Genomic DNA, 12,553 nt, shown 5'->3' on the forward strand with positions numbered 1-12,553 from the left:
TTTCCTCCCCATCCATGGACCCATACCTTTTGTTGAGTGGAGTGGGCAGGTGCCCTGAGCTGTGTGGCTGCACTCTTGTGCTGCACCCTGCTGCCTGCACCAGTACACCATATGGACCACACGTTCTGTGGCCTGGCACCTTTGATTGGGCAGGCAATCGCGGCAAACGTTATCTTGCCCTGCGGACCACTGTGTGTTTAAGTGGCATCAATGCCATGCAGTCGGACCACCTACGTTGGCCCTGCTGGCCAAAATAAAAAGCGGACACGGTTTGTGCACTTTTTATTAATTCCCTTTGGTGTGTCAGGGACAAGAAGACCGTAAGTTTTGATGATGGCACACCGAAGAACATGAAGCAGGAGGACGTCGCAGCCCAGCGGTCGAGCAAGCACAAGGCATCATTGATTATCTATGAAATGGTTTTTGTGCATTTTTGATGATGGTGCATTTTGGTGCTATTTGTGCATTTTTTAAATTTGTGTGCATATTGGTGTATGGTGTATTGGTGCAGTGCAGTGCATTCGGTGTTTCCTCTTCTCAAAATTCTTCTCTCTTCCCACAAAAGAACACGTCCTGGGTTGTAGTATTGTAAATAATTAGTAGTCTTGTAAATAACATGCTTCCCACCGACTTTATGTGTAGTTTGAGAATAATTCCGTAATTCGGTTAATTGTGGGTGTGAGTCTGATTAGTTAGTACACAACGCAGTAGGCGGGACATATCTAGTGTTTAAAACTGTCGCACTCAGGGTGTTAGGTTAAATGTAGAGGGAAACTACACCTAAGTGTCACACTAATTGTTAAAAAGTAGTCCTGACCCTTGCATCAGAACCAGTTGGGCTCACTGGTATGTGGGTTCGGTTCGGGACGAGCCTGGCAAAGGAGGGGTGCAGTGTTGCAGTTTTGAGAACCCACAAAGGTCACATCATTAAAGGTTAAAGGTTGCACCCCATAGTTAGGCCACAAACAACACGTAGGCCCATTTAGAACATTAGTTATGTCATAGTATGTGTTTAGGATAAGGCCATTTCCCTAGTAAATCATCTGCGTTGTGTAAATCAAATAAGGTAGACTCCCTTCCATTGTGCCTCCACCCTCCAAATTCCACCTCGTTGGGCAGAATCCATCCCGCACCCCATTTGACAACTCGCAGTTTGTTACGCTTGGGATGCTCGCAGTTTGGGATGCTTGCAGTTTGTTACGCTTTGGCGGCCAGCAGCGTTTGCTGTTCTTGGTTGGCTGGTTTGCTGGAACTAGCCCAGCCACGAGGTAAGGCCCAAAAATGGGGTGGAGCGGCAGCGAGGCTGAGATCGGATCAGCAGCAGGAGGGACGGTAAGGGCCACCAGCCAATCAGGGCTGAGGCGACATCGCCTGACAGGGTGTGGCTCGAGGTTCGAGAGGGTGGGCTGATGTGCACGAGAGGAATCGCGTGCATACGGCAGTGGCAAAGGACTTGAGGACTTGGTTTGGAGCGCATTGCATTGTTGGTTACAAGGACTTTTGTGGAAGGCGCCATTATTCAAGGACTCGCTGGGGAAAGCGCCATTGTGAACTATTGGGAGAGATGCGCTATCCTGATCGATTGCAAGGGCTCGGTGGGAATTTGGCTGTAGGCTTACGGGGAGCGCATAATAAGCGCCGGTCCTTATATTACATACGCGGCCATGAGCCACAACATAACCGTTAGCCAGCCTACCTTTCCCCAATGTAATTGTCCGATCCGCGCCACCGACACGCGAAGATCTTGCCTGCCGTCTACCATCGCCTCCACAGTACGAGTCGGGGACCGGAGCGAGCTGTGAACGAGATCCTTGGGACCATCGCCTGAACATCTACAAACCCCGTGTAAGTGAGTCTGAGAGTGTGACTGAGTGTGAACGGGCCCGTGTCCAGAGGATAAGTATAATACTGTATAAGGCTGCCCTGTGTATCTGCTTCTTCCTCTTCACTGTACATTGCTTCTTCTTCCTCTTCTTTGTACAAAGTGTGTAATAAATTACCTGTTCTTCCTGTTTTCCTCTTAATTCGACCGTATTCGTGATTTCTCCATTGGGTAAGCATGGCACGATCAGGAACCGCTCCGATCGGGTTAGTTCCCGTTAACGGCCCGAATCACGGCTCGCTTTCGCTCGGCGTGTCCACTGAAACCGTGGTTTGGGTAGGGTTATTTCCTTGCTTCACGGCCGGTGTTCGTACTTAGGTAATAAGAGTTCGGCTTACAACCCTATTTAACACCGACCGGAAGGAACGTGATAGCCCCGGATCGCGTCGGCTAGTAAAAAGACAAGGGGATTAATCCCCCCTTGATAAGGGGGAGGCCGACGATTGAGATCCGCAACAATATAAAAGAAAGTTTTTGTTTGTTTGTTTGTCTGTTTGTTTGTCTGCACGCGCTAATCTCCTGAACGGTGAAAGATAGGAAGAAACCTCTAGAACAAAAAATGTCGGGACGGGCCCCGGGAAAGGTTATAGGCTAGGTGGTGAGGCCGGTCGAGGCCGCTTCGGCCAGGCTGGGCCCATTTCGCAATTAAAAGCTGAGCTGAATTACAGCAGTCAATCTTCTCCGGCCACGAGTAAAAGCTGAATTATAGTAGTAAATGCATTCAAAAAGAACTAAAATGTCTGGACGGGCCCGGGAAGGTTATAGGCTAGGTGGCGAGGCCGCTTTGGCCTGGCTGGGCCAATTTCGCAATTAAAAGCTGAGCTGAATTATCGTAGTCAATCTTCTACGGCCGCGAGTAAAAGCTGAATTATAGTAGTAAATTCATTCAAAAAGAACTAAAAATGTCGGGATGGGCCTCGGGAAGGTTATAAGCTACGTGGCGAGGCTGGTTGAGGCCATCTCGGCCGGGCTGGGCCCATTTCACAATTAAAAGCTTCGCTGAATTATAGTGGTCAATCTTCTACGGCCGCGAGTAAAAGCTGAATTATCTTACTATAATTCACCAAATGTCCGTCCGTCTGTCTTTCTGTCTGTCTGTTCGAAGGTACGGTAAAAACTGCTGAACCGATCGCAACGATATTTTGGGTGGGTAATCCTGGGATCTCCAGGAGTAAAATAGGCTATTTAGTTTTCCCAATTTCAGCTTTGGTCTCCCGGATTCTCAAGTTTGGACTCCCCCATAACATTCGCATTCGCATAACGTTCATTGTGACGATGTTGTTTTCCCGGGTGCTGCACAAACGGCTGCACCGATCGCTGCACGGCTGCACCGATTGAACTCGGTGACCTCGGACAAGACCTTTTATAAGGACACGGGTTGAATCCCTGCTTGAGAGAATTCCAAACCCCTCCCCGCCATCACGGCCGTCTCTCCAACTTACAATCCCACGAGATATGCAGAAAGGACGACCCAAAACCAATATAAACATCATTAAACATCATTCGTGTTTCCATCAATTTCCAGAAAGACCATCAATTTTTTTTCGATAAACATCATGAAAAGTAAATAATGACCTCGGCCAAAGTTCAAACGACATTTAATCTCTACATGAGAGAATTCCACATAGCTATTTGAGCGGTGAATACGCTAACAGATCACTGTCTTCATCGATCTTGCCAAAGCCATAACAGCTATCGGCTCAAAATCCTTTTAACTGTTGATTTGGTAGTTTTGTAATGAAGGAAACATTAACAATGTTGTTAAAAGTAAATTTTTTGATTAATTGGAGTTATGTTGTTTCGAATGAAAAAAGAGATATCGAGTTCAAGTAAATGACGACATGCCGTGATGGTTTCTACTTTCTGAACGTGAACTTCGCGGATCGCCATATGCAGATTCGCCACGGACCCACGATTGATGTTTCTATACGTGATCGTACCCGTTTGTTTGCGAACGGGTACGTTTTTCATGGAAGTCCTTCACGAACTTGCTGTCCATGTCTGACGTGCGACTGAAGGTGCTGCAGGAATGTGGAATATATTGGTTTCATGCTTTAGCATTCGCCGTATCTGCATTGCCTGTTTGCTCCTGGCCTCCCACCCGTGCATAGCACGGGTATCTCCCTAGTCTTACTATAATTCACCAAATGTCCATCCATCTGTCTGTCCATCTGTCTGTCTGTCCATTCGAAGGTACCGCAAAATCGGCTGAACCGATCACAACGATATTTTGGGTGGGTAATCCTGGGATCTCCAGGAGTAAAATCGGCTATTTAGTTTTTCCAATTTCAGCTTTGGTCTCCAGCATTCTCAGGTTTGGACTCCCGCATAACATTTGCGTTCGCATAACGTTCATTGTGACGATGTTTCCATTGTGACGATGTTGTTTTCCCGGGTGCCGCACAAACGGCTGCACAGATCACTGCACAGCTGCACCGATCGGACTCGGTGACCTCGGACAAAGACCTTTTATAAGGACATGGGTTGAATCCCTGCTTGAGAGAATTCCAACCCCTCACCGCCATCACGGCCGTCAATCCAACTCACAATCCCACGAGATATGCGGAAAGGACGACCCAAAACCAATATAAACATCATTAAACATCATTCGTATATAAACATCATTAAAAGTCTCCATCGCTGTCTCCATCGATCTTGCCAAGGCCGTAGCACCTATCGGCTCAAAATCCTTTTAACTGTTGATTTGGAAGTTTTTACAATGAAGGAAACACTTATCAGGAGTACATATGACATCGGGAGTACTAACTGCACACGTCTTCAGTATCAAGCTTCAATCTGTCATGGCGGATGTGAAGAGCGGATGCTTGGAGAAGTGGTGGGCTACTTCGGCATGAATGAGGATCAGAAACGTGGACTCCCACACTGCCACATCCTGCTGATACTTGCTCCCGCGTGACGTTATTTTCCCGGGTGCCGCAAAAACGGCTGCACCGATCGAGATTTAACGGATGTTTATATAAATCGTTTAAAAGAAAAAAAAAGCCTTCAATTTCTGATATTTAGCCTTTTAATTTGGGCCTCCCAATTGAAGCCCCGCCCATAGGGCGGGTACCATTGCTAGTAGTAGTAAATTCATTCAAAAAGAATCCGGGCAACACCGGGTGCTTTCGGCTAGTGTGTGTGTGTGTGTGTGTGTGTGTCTGTGTGTGTGTGTGTGTGTGTGTGTCTGTGTGTGTGTGTGTGTGTCTGTGTGTGTGTGTGTGTGTATGTATGTATGTATGTATATATATATATATATATATATATATATATATATATATATATATATACTCGTATATGTATGTGTGTGTGTGTGTGTGCGTGTGTGTGTGTGTGTGTATATATGTGTGTGTGTGTGTGTGTGTGTGTGTGTGTGTGTGTGTGTGTGTGTGTGTGTGTGTGTGTGTGTGTGTGGGTGTGTGTGACATTGAAGATTACAAGTGTTCTCCACATGCACACCCATTGAGTCTTCGCCTGAACAAAGTATGAAATGTGTGACATCTTCACAATGTAATATGACATTCACCTTTTCTTTCTCAAAGGAAATGCAAAGTGTATAAGAATCTGACTCTGACCCCTCAGTCTTTTCCACTTGATACACAAATTAATTTAATAAGTAATTTCGGATGCAGCCTTTGTCTGCTGGTTGCATCATCGCTGGGCATGCAGCTGTGCAATGCCCCTTGGAAGTTTGGCCAGGGAGTTTTAATCTGGCCTTGGTGCCAGCGATAGCTTGCCTACCTTTCACAAATAACGTAAGTAGAATGGAAGATCTTTGAGGTCCACCAACTCATTCCGGTACCAGCAGATGGCACACCCAGGTTCAGGTTAATGTCCACCCAACTAGATCCGAGGGACGCCACGGCAGACACATTGATGGCTCGCCCCGTCTGAGAGACACCAGGGTGGCGGTTTATAGCTGGGCCGAGATTTGAACCCAAGCTAGATAGCTTCGAGGTGAAAGTGCATATACCTCAAGTCTAAAACATCCTGCCAGCCCTGACATTTAAAAATTAACAAACTTCATAATTAACTAATAGAGTCGTAGTATATAGTTGAATTGCTTACTTATTGTACCATCTGCAGATAACTATAAATGGTAATTAGGGGCCTTACATTACATATACAGATGGCATTTACGTTCTTCTGTGCCACGATATAGAAACAACGGAATCTTTGGACTCAGGGATGTTTGGGGAAACGGGTGACACACTAAATGGTGACCCCTAAATTGTGACCCCCTAAATGGTGACTCCCTAAATGGTGACCCTTAAATTGTGACCCCCTAAATGGTGACCCACTAAATGGTGAGTCCCTAAATGGTGACCCACTAAATGGTGAGTCCCTAAATGGTGACCCACTAAATAGTGATCCCTAAATGTTGACCCACTAAATGGTGACCCACTAAATGGTGACTCCCTAAATGGTGACTCCTTAAATGGTGACCCCCTAAATGGGGACCCACTAAATGGTGACCCCCTAAATGGTGACCCCTAAAGTGTGACCCCCTAAATGGTGACCCCCTAAATGATGACCCTCTAAATGGTGACCCACTGAATGGTGATCCCCTAAATGGTGACCCCCTAAATGGTGACCACCTACATTGTGACCCCTTAAAAGGTGACCCCCTAAATTGTGACCCACTAAATGGTAACCCCCTAAATGGTGACCACCTAAATTGTGACCCACTAAATGGTGACCCCTAAATTGTGACCCACTAAATGGTGACCCCTAAATTGTGACCCACTAAATTGTGACCCTCTAAATTGTGACCACCTAAATTGTGACCCCCTAAATGTTGACCCACTAAATTGTGACCACCTAAATTGTGACCCCGTAAATGGTGACCCCCTAAGTGGTGACCTACTAAATGGTGACCCCCTAAATGGTGACCCCCTAAGTGGTGACCCACTAAATGGTGACCCTTTTCTTTTCTTTCCATGTCGGTATCATGAGTGGTTGTTCATCCTTCATCCCCATAGAAATCTCCAAAGACAACCTGTTGTTGGCTTCACTGTTAAGGTAGCTAGAGCTGCCTTGAGATCTTAGTCCTGAGTTCGAGGACCTGCCTGCCATTAGAATTAACACCAGGTGGGTTGACTCAGCCTGTTATCCTTCCGAGGTCAGTAAAAGGAGCACCGCCCAGCCTACTGGTAATTGGGGGGCGGGGGGGAGGCACTGCTTCAGCGGCACAACCATGCCCCCAGATAAATGATGCAACCAGCAGCAGACAGACTGCATACAAAACCACCACTAACCTCGCCCACACTCATGGGAGAATGTTAAAATGACCTTTCCTCTACAAATCTTTTACAAAGACCATTGTATTGCTTAATTTTCTCCCGCTCAGTACATGTCACCAGGTAACTGTTTTGAATATCCCGGGGTCACATACGTCGGCACATTGCTGTCTTAGTCATTACTTTTGTTGTGGAAAAGCGAACGTCACAATCGACAACGTGGCAGACTCAACACTGAAGTCTCAAGGGTAACTTTATTTATTACCATTTTAACTTTCCCCCACTGGAAATCCCATCGTGGCTAACATGATCTTATGGACCTGCACGGTGTGGCTGATATGTCGACTTATGGACCCGCATGGTGTGGTTGGTCCTAAACTCACTTGTAAATGTAACATGGGTCGTGGTTGGATCGTTGCAGGTTTTGGATCCGCCGCGGGACACGCCCTCGTCCCCACCCCCAGCACACCCAGTGTAAAAGGCGTGCGCACATGGCCTGCATCCTGTCGGGTTTGCCAAAGAACATGGCGAAAGGCGAACGGGACAGCAATGAATCCACCAGTTCGGAAGCGAGGGTCATCGTATTATGTGAAGACGACAGGGTAGGTGATCGCGGGTCTGCTCTTCATGGAGCTTAATTAATTAGTTAATCAAGCTGTGTCGGAGGAAAACTTCCTCTCGGGATATATGGCGAAGTTCGCTTGGCGGGACACGCCGGTAACTTGGGGATCGTCCCGGGTAACTTGGAGAGCGTCCACTGGCTTACCTTGACTCGCTTGGAGGGACACGCCGGGTAACTTGAGGCAGCCTTCACTTGCTTACCTTGACTCGCTTGGAGGGACACGCCGGGTAACTTGAGAAGCGTCCACTGGCTTACCTTCACTCGCTGTGGGATGCCGGGTAACTTGGGGAGCGTCCACTGGCTTACCTTGACTCGCTTGGAGGGACATGCCGGGTAACTTGGGGAGCGTCCACTGGCTTACCTTGACTCGCTTGGAGGGACACGCCGGGTAACTTGGGCAGCCTCCACCTTGCTTACCTTGACTCGCTTGGCGGGACACGCCGGGTAACTTGGGGAGCGTCCACTGGCTTACCTTGACTCGCTTGGAGAGACACGCCGGGTAACTTGGGCAGCCTTCACTTGCTTACCTTGACTCGCTTGGAGGGACACGCCGGGTAACTTGGGCAGCCTTCACTTGCTTACCTTGACTCGCTTGGAGGGACACGCCGGGTAACTTGGGGAGCGTCCACTGGCTTACCTTGACTCGCTTGGAGGGACACGCCGGGTAACTTGGGCAGCCTCCACCTTGCTTACCTTGACTCGCTCGGTGGGACACGCCGGGTAACTTGGGGAGCGTTCACTGGCTAACCTTGACTCGCTTGGAGGGACACGCCGGGTAACTTGGGCAGCCTCCACCTTGCTTACCTTGACTCGCTCGGTGGGACACGCCGGGTAACTTGGGGAGCGTCCACTGGCTTACCTTGACTCGCTCGGTGGGACACGCCGGGTAACTTGGGGAGCGTCCACTGGCTTACCTTGACTCGCTCGTTGGGACACGCCGGGTAACTTGCGGAGCGTTCACTGGCTAACCTTGACTCGCTTGGGGGGACACGCCAGGTAACTTGGGCAGCCTCCACCTTGCTTACCTTGACTCGCTTGGAGGGACACGCTGGGTAACTTACGGAGCATCCACTGGCTAACCTTGACTCGCTCGGTGGGATACGCTGGGTAACTTGCGGAGCGTCCACTTGCTTACCTTGACTCGCTCGGTGGGACACGCCGGGTAACTTGCGGAGCATCCCCTGGCTAACTTTGATTAAGTTTTCCCCTCCACTTTGTGTTTAAGGCTTCATGGCCACGGCGAGTACAGTACTGCCTTTTGTCCTCTGGTCGGAGCTTTCTGTGTCCATTTTGAATGGATTAGCGAAACGAGCATTGGCTAATCCTTTACACGACCTACTGGTCATTATATGGTCACTTGGTGGCTATATGTACAATTGCAGAGAACTAAGATAATTACTTTAAACCTGACATCCAATAACCCCACACCGCACCAGGTAATTGCAGCATATGTATATACTCACCCGAGTCATTAATTCATCGGTCTTGATTCATTCATTTTTATCCCGAGCCTTCTTGGAGTCATCAATTGTCTCGACGTTAATGTCATTTCTTCATTTCATTCATATATACTGTATATATATATTTATTTTTTTTATGAATGGGTTTTGCCATATTGTCCTTCACCACAAAACCATAACGCCACTCTTCGTCAATGAACTCTCTGCTATTTGTGCTGTGAGTGGAGTTCAAATGAGGATGTGTGAAGCCTTTATCAAACCTTTGTGGTTTTGTAGCCTGTTCTTCTTCCAGGTTGGCAGTGCACCACCATATTGTGTCATCCACATCCCATACCCATGATGTTTACTCTCCCCATTCACCTTGCCTAACCCACCCAACACTCTGCGACTTTGTTCTTACATCCTCTCTCGTCCCTTTTCATTCATCCCCTTGCTTATCGTGTCCAACTGTGTCGGTCCATTTCCTCTTTATCCTCTGTCCCCTTTCTCTTCTCTGAACCTCAATCTTGCGCAGAAAAAGTATCTCGATTACAATAAATCCAAAAGGGTTCTCATGAATGAATCGTGCCTTCAGACGTTGCCGGAAGGTTGACTAACATCCGGTGAACCCTTCCCCCATTACTTTTGTGGGTTTCCTGTTTCATTTATTTTTGTCATTTTATTTCACAGCTTTTTCCACAAACCTCAAACGTCTATCTACATATTACATACAATGTATATTTTTTTTAACGTATAATACATATACATTTTTTATGTATGATATTACGGTGAGTGCATCATTTGAATGATGGCATCACTCCGTCGGCATGGAGCGACCAAAAGAGATTTCTATTGGAATATCCCTGTTATTCCACAAAGGTTTTGCCCGTCTCCTTCCTTTTCATTTTGCAAGTTGTTGGTCATCAGTCCCATGTAATGTGTGCTGTGGTAGGGATGCGACGGAGGCGTGTTTTTTTTTCTTTTTTCTTTTTCTTTTGTATACTGAATCGAGGCTCGTGAAAGAGCTAACATTTATTTCACAAACAAATCAACCAGACAAACAAAATATATAAAAAGAGGGAGCGGAAGACAAGATGGGGAGAGAAGGGGAAGCACACAAACACAACATTTGAGAGCAGGGAGATGTGTGGGAGGGAGAGGGTTTGGGGGGAGGAGGCGTGGGAAGGGGTGGGAGAAGTATAAAACACAAGGACACCAAGGACTTCCAGGACAGAAGTTGGTATTTCAAAAAAGTGGATTTGGGGTGAAATTTGGGATTAATTACAATATGAGTAAAAACTTACTTCTAAAACTTCGATATTTTTTGACGCACCTCACCCACAACTTTCCAATTTGCTTTTCCCGATGTCCATTTACCCATCTCCCATTCCAAGAATGAAAGTTTAAAGAAGCATTCTGAAACATTTTGATTGTATTGTAGCAGCACAATGGATGTCGCTTTAAACGAGGCCTAACCCTTCTCCCTCCTGTAGGTTGAGCCCGATGAACTTACAATATGCAGCAAGATTTGCTATGGATTTGGTGGTGCCCCCTACCAGATGACTGGCAGTGCAATAGGTATCTTCCTTCAGATATTCCTCCTGGATGTAGCACTGGTGGGTTTCGACGTTTTTACCTATTTTACAAGAACGCTTTGACTTATTTCTAAGCTTTGCATGTAGTTTTTACCTATTTTACAGGAAAGCTTTGACTTATTTCTAAGCTGTGCATGTACGGTCTTTAAATGTGAATAAAGTCGGAGTAAACTTATCTTATTATTACCTGATAAGTATAAAAGTTCTCCTAAAGATTGGTGTTTGTGCCTCATGACGTAACTGGGGCCCAAATATCGTTTTGATTCAAGGTAAATTGTGTTGGAACCATCACGCTCTATTTTCGCACCAAGTTTGGGGATTGAAATTATTGATGTATGCGTTTTGTAGAGCATTGTACTCCAAGCATTCCTATAAAATTTCTTTCATTGTTTTTATTTCCTTAACCAGTGCCCCAGAAACTGCACATCCTTTATTGGTTATTTACCTGACTCCACGTGTCGCCGTTGTGATTCTCACAATGATGTCATAAACAAACTTTTTCCCTAACCCCCATTAACATTCCGATAACTTAGCGCTCTAGGTTTAGTAGAACCAAAGTTCAGATTATATATAGCCCTGCCTCTACTAAATTTGACTCTACTTTTTTAATATTATTATTAAAGGCAAACTTTCAAAACATTTCAAAAAGGAAGAATGAATTACTGAGAATTTGAATGAACGATTCTTCAGGTTTCCCGAAAAGTTCAGCAATGTTACTCGCCGGATAATATATCCTGAGTGGTTGTAATGTCAACTTTGCTTGCACAAACGAGAATAGCCCTCAACTCTGGGGTCTTGAGTTGCAGTAGCCTGCCTTGCCCATAAGCCTGCTTGGAATAGGCCCAGATCCGTATTAGCCATGCGATAACTTGCAATGGATAAACTTTGAAACTAATTCATTTTAGCCAAATGTCTTCTTGGCATAAATAAATCCCACGCTAGTCGAGTCGATGACATCCTGCAATACAGTCCTGCACTTCTGCCATAAATTCTGACTGCTGTTCACTTAGGCCAAGATAATCTGTCTCGTCTTCATATGTGGCTGACAGGATGGCTCTGAGGTATGCACACTCCCCTCTAAGTTGCAGAGCCTGGGTTTGAATCTCAACCAATCTACAAACTGTCATTCCGATGTTTCACAGACGGGGTGATTCATCGATGCGTGTGCCTTCTCTCAGATGGACGTTAAATGGGCATCGCATGTGCCAGCGTTCATTGTTGGATGTTGAAGATACCATGGTGTCCTTTGCGAAGACTAGGCAACTTATCGCTGGCACCATGAATGAATGAATGATCGTTTTTAAGGCCATTTTCCCCGCTATAGCGAGGGTTAGCCTTGCGGGCCCCATGACAATCGTGGTTCCCTGTTTGAGGCAATGTTTTTATGGCCGGATGCCCTTCCTGACGCCAACCCTTAGTCGCCTCTTACGATGCGCAGGGATACGGTGTACCTATTCTAAACCGGGGTACACACCATGAACAAATTGCAAATCCCTGCCCTAACCAGCAGACGGCACAGCCTCATCCTCGGCCAATGATGCTACCTCGCAGCCTTGTACTGCATATAAACGAAGAAGACCTCATATGTGACATCATGAAATAGATGAAACCTCCATCAATGCCCCTCAAAGGTGTAAATTAAAGCTGATATTGATGCACGAGGAATATTCTAGTTTTCCGAAATAGGCATTTCAGCGAGTATTTATATGTGCAATAAAACCCCAATTTAATCAACTGGAATTTATTCCGATCACATCCACAAATTTCCAGTCGTT

The 12,553-nt window shown here is 46.4% G+C and overlaps 1 protein-coding gene across 1 annotated transcript in view; it reads left to right on the forward strand.

Annotated features, from left to right (window-relative positions):
* Positions 1-12,553, forward strand: part of MFSD2A (MFSD2 lysolipid transporter A, lysophospholipid) — a 188,188-nt gene that overhangs the window by 65,709 nt on the left and 109,926 nt on the right. The window contains exons 2-3 of the mRNA XM_078783177.1: positions 7,544-7,724; positions 10,677-10,799. Coding sequence (XP_078639303.1) covers positions 7,544-7,724; positions 10,677-10,799 — 304 coding nt within the window. The remainder of the gene's footprint in view (positions 1-7,543; positions 7,725-10,676; positions 10,800-12,553) is intronic.

Source organism: Myxine glutinosa, chromosome 8 (genome assembly GCF_964187855.1).
Source record: "Myxine glutinosa chromosome 8, kmMyxGlut1.1, whole genome shotgun sequence".
Taxonomy (NCBI): Eukaryota; Metazoa; Chordata; class Myxini; order Myxiniformes; family Myxinidae; genus Myxine; species Myxine glutinosa.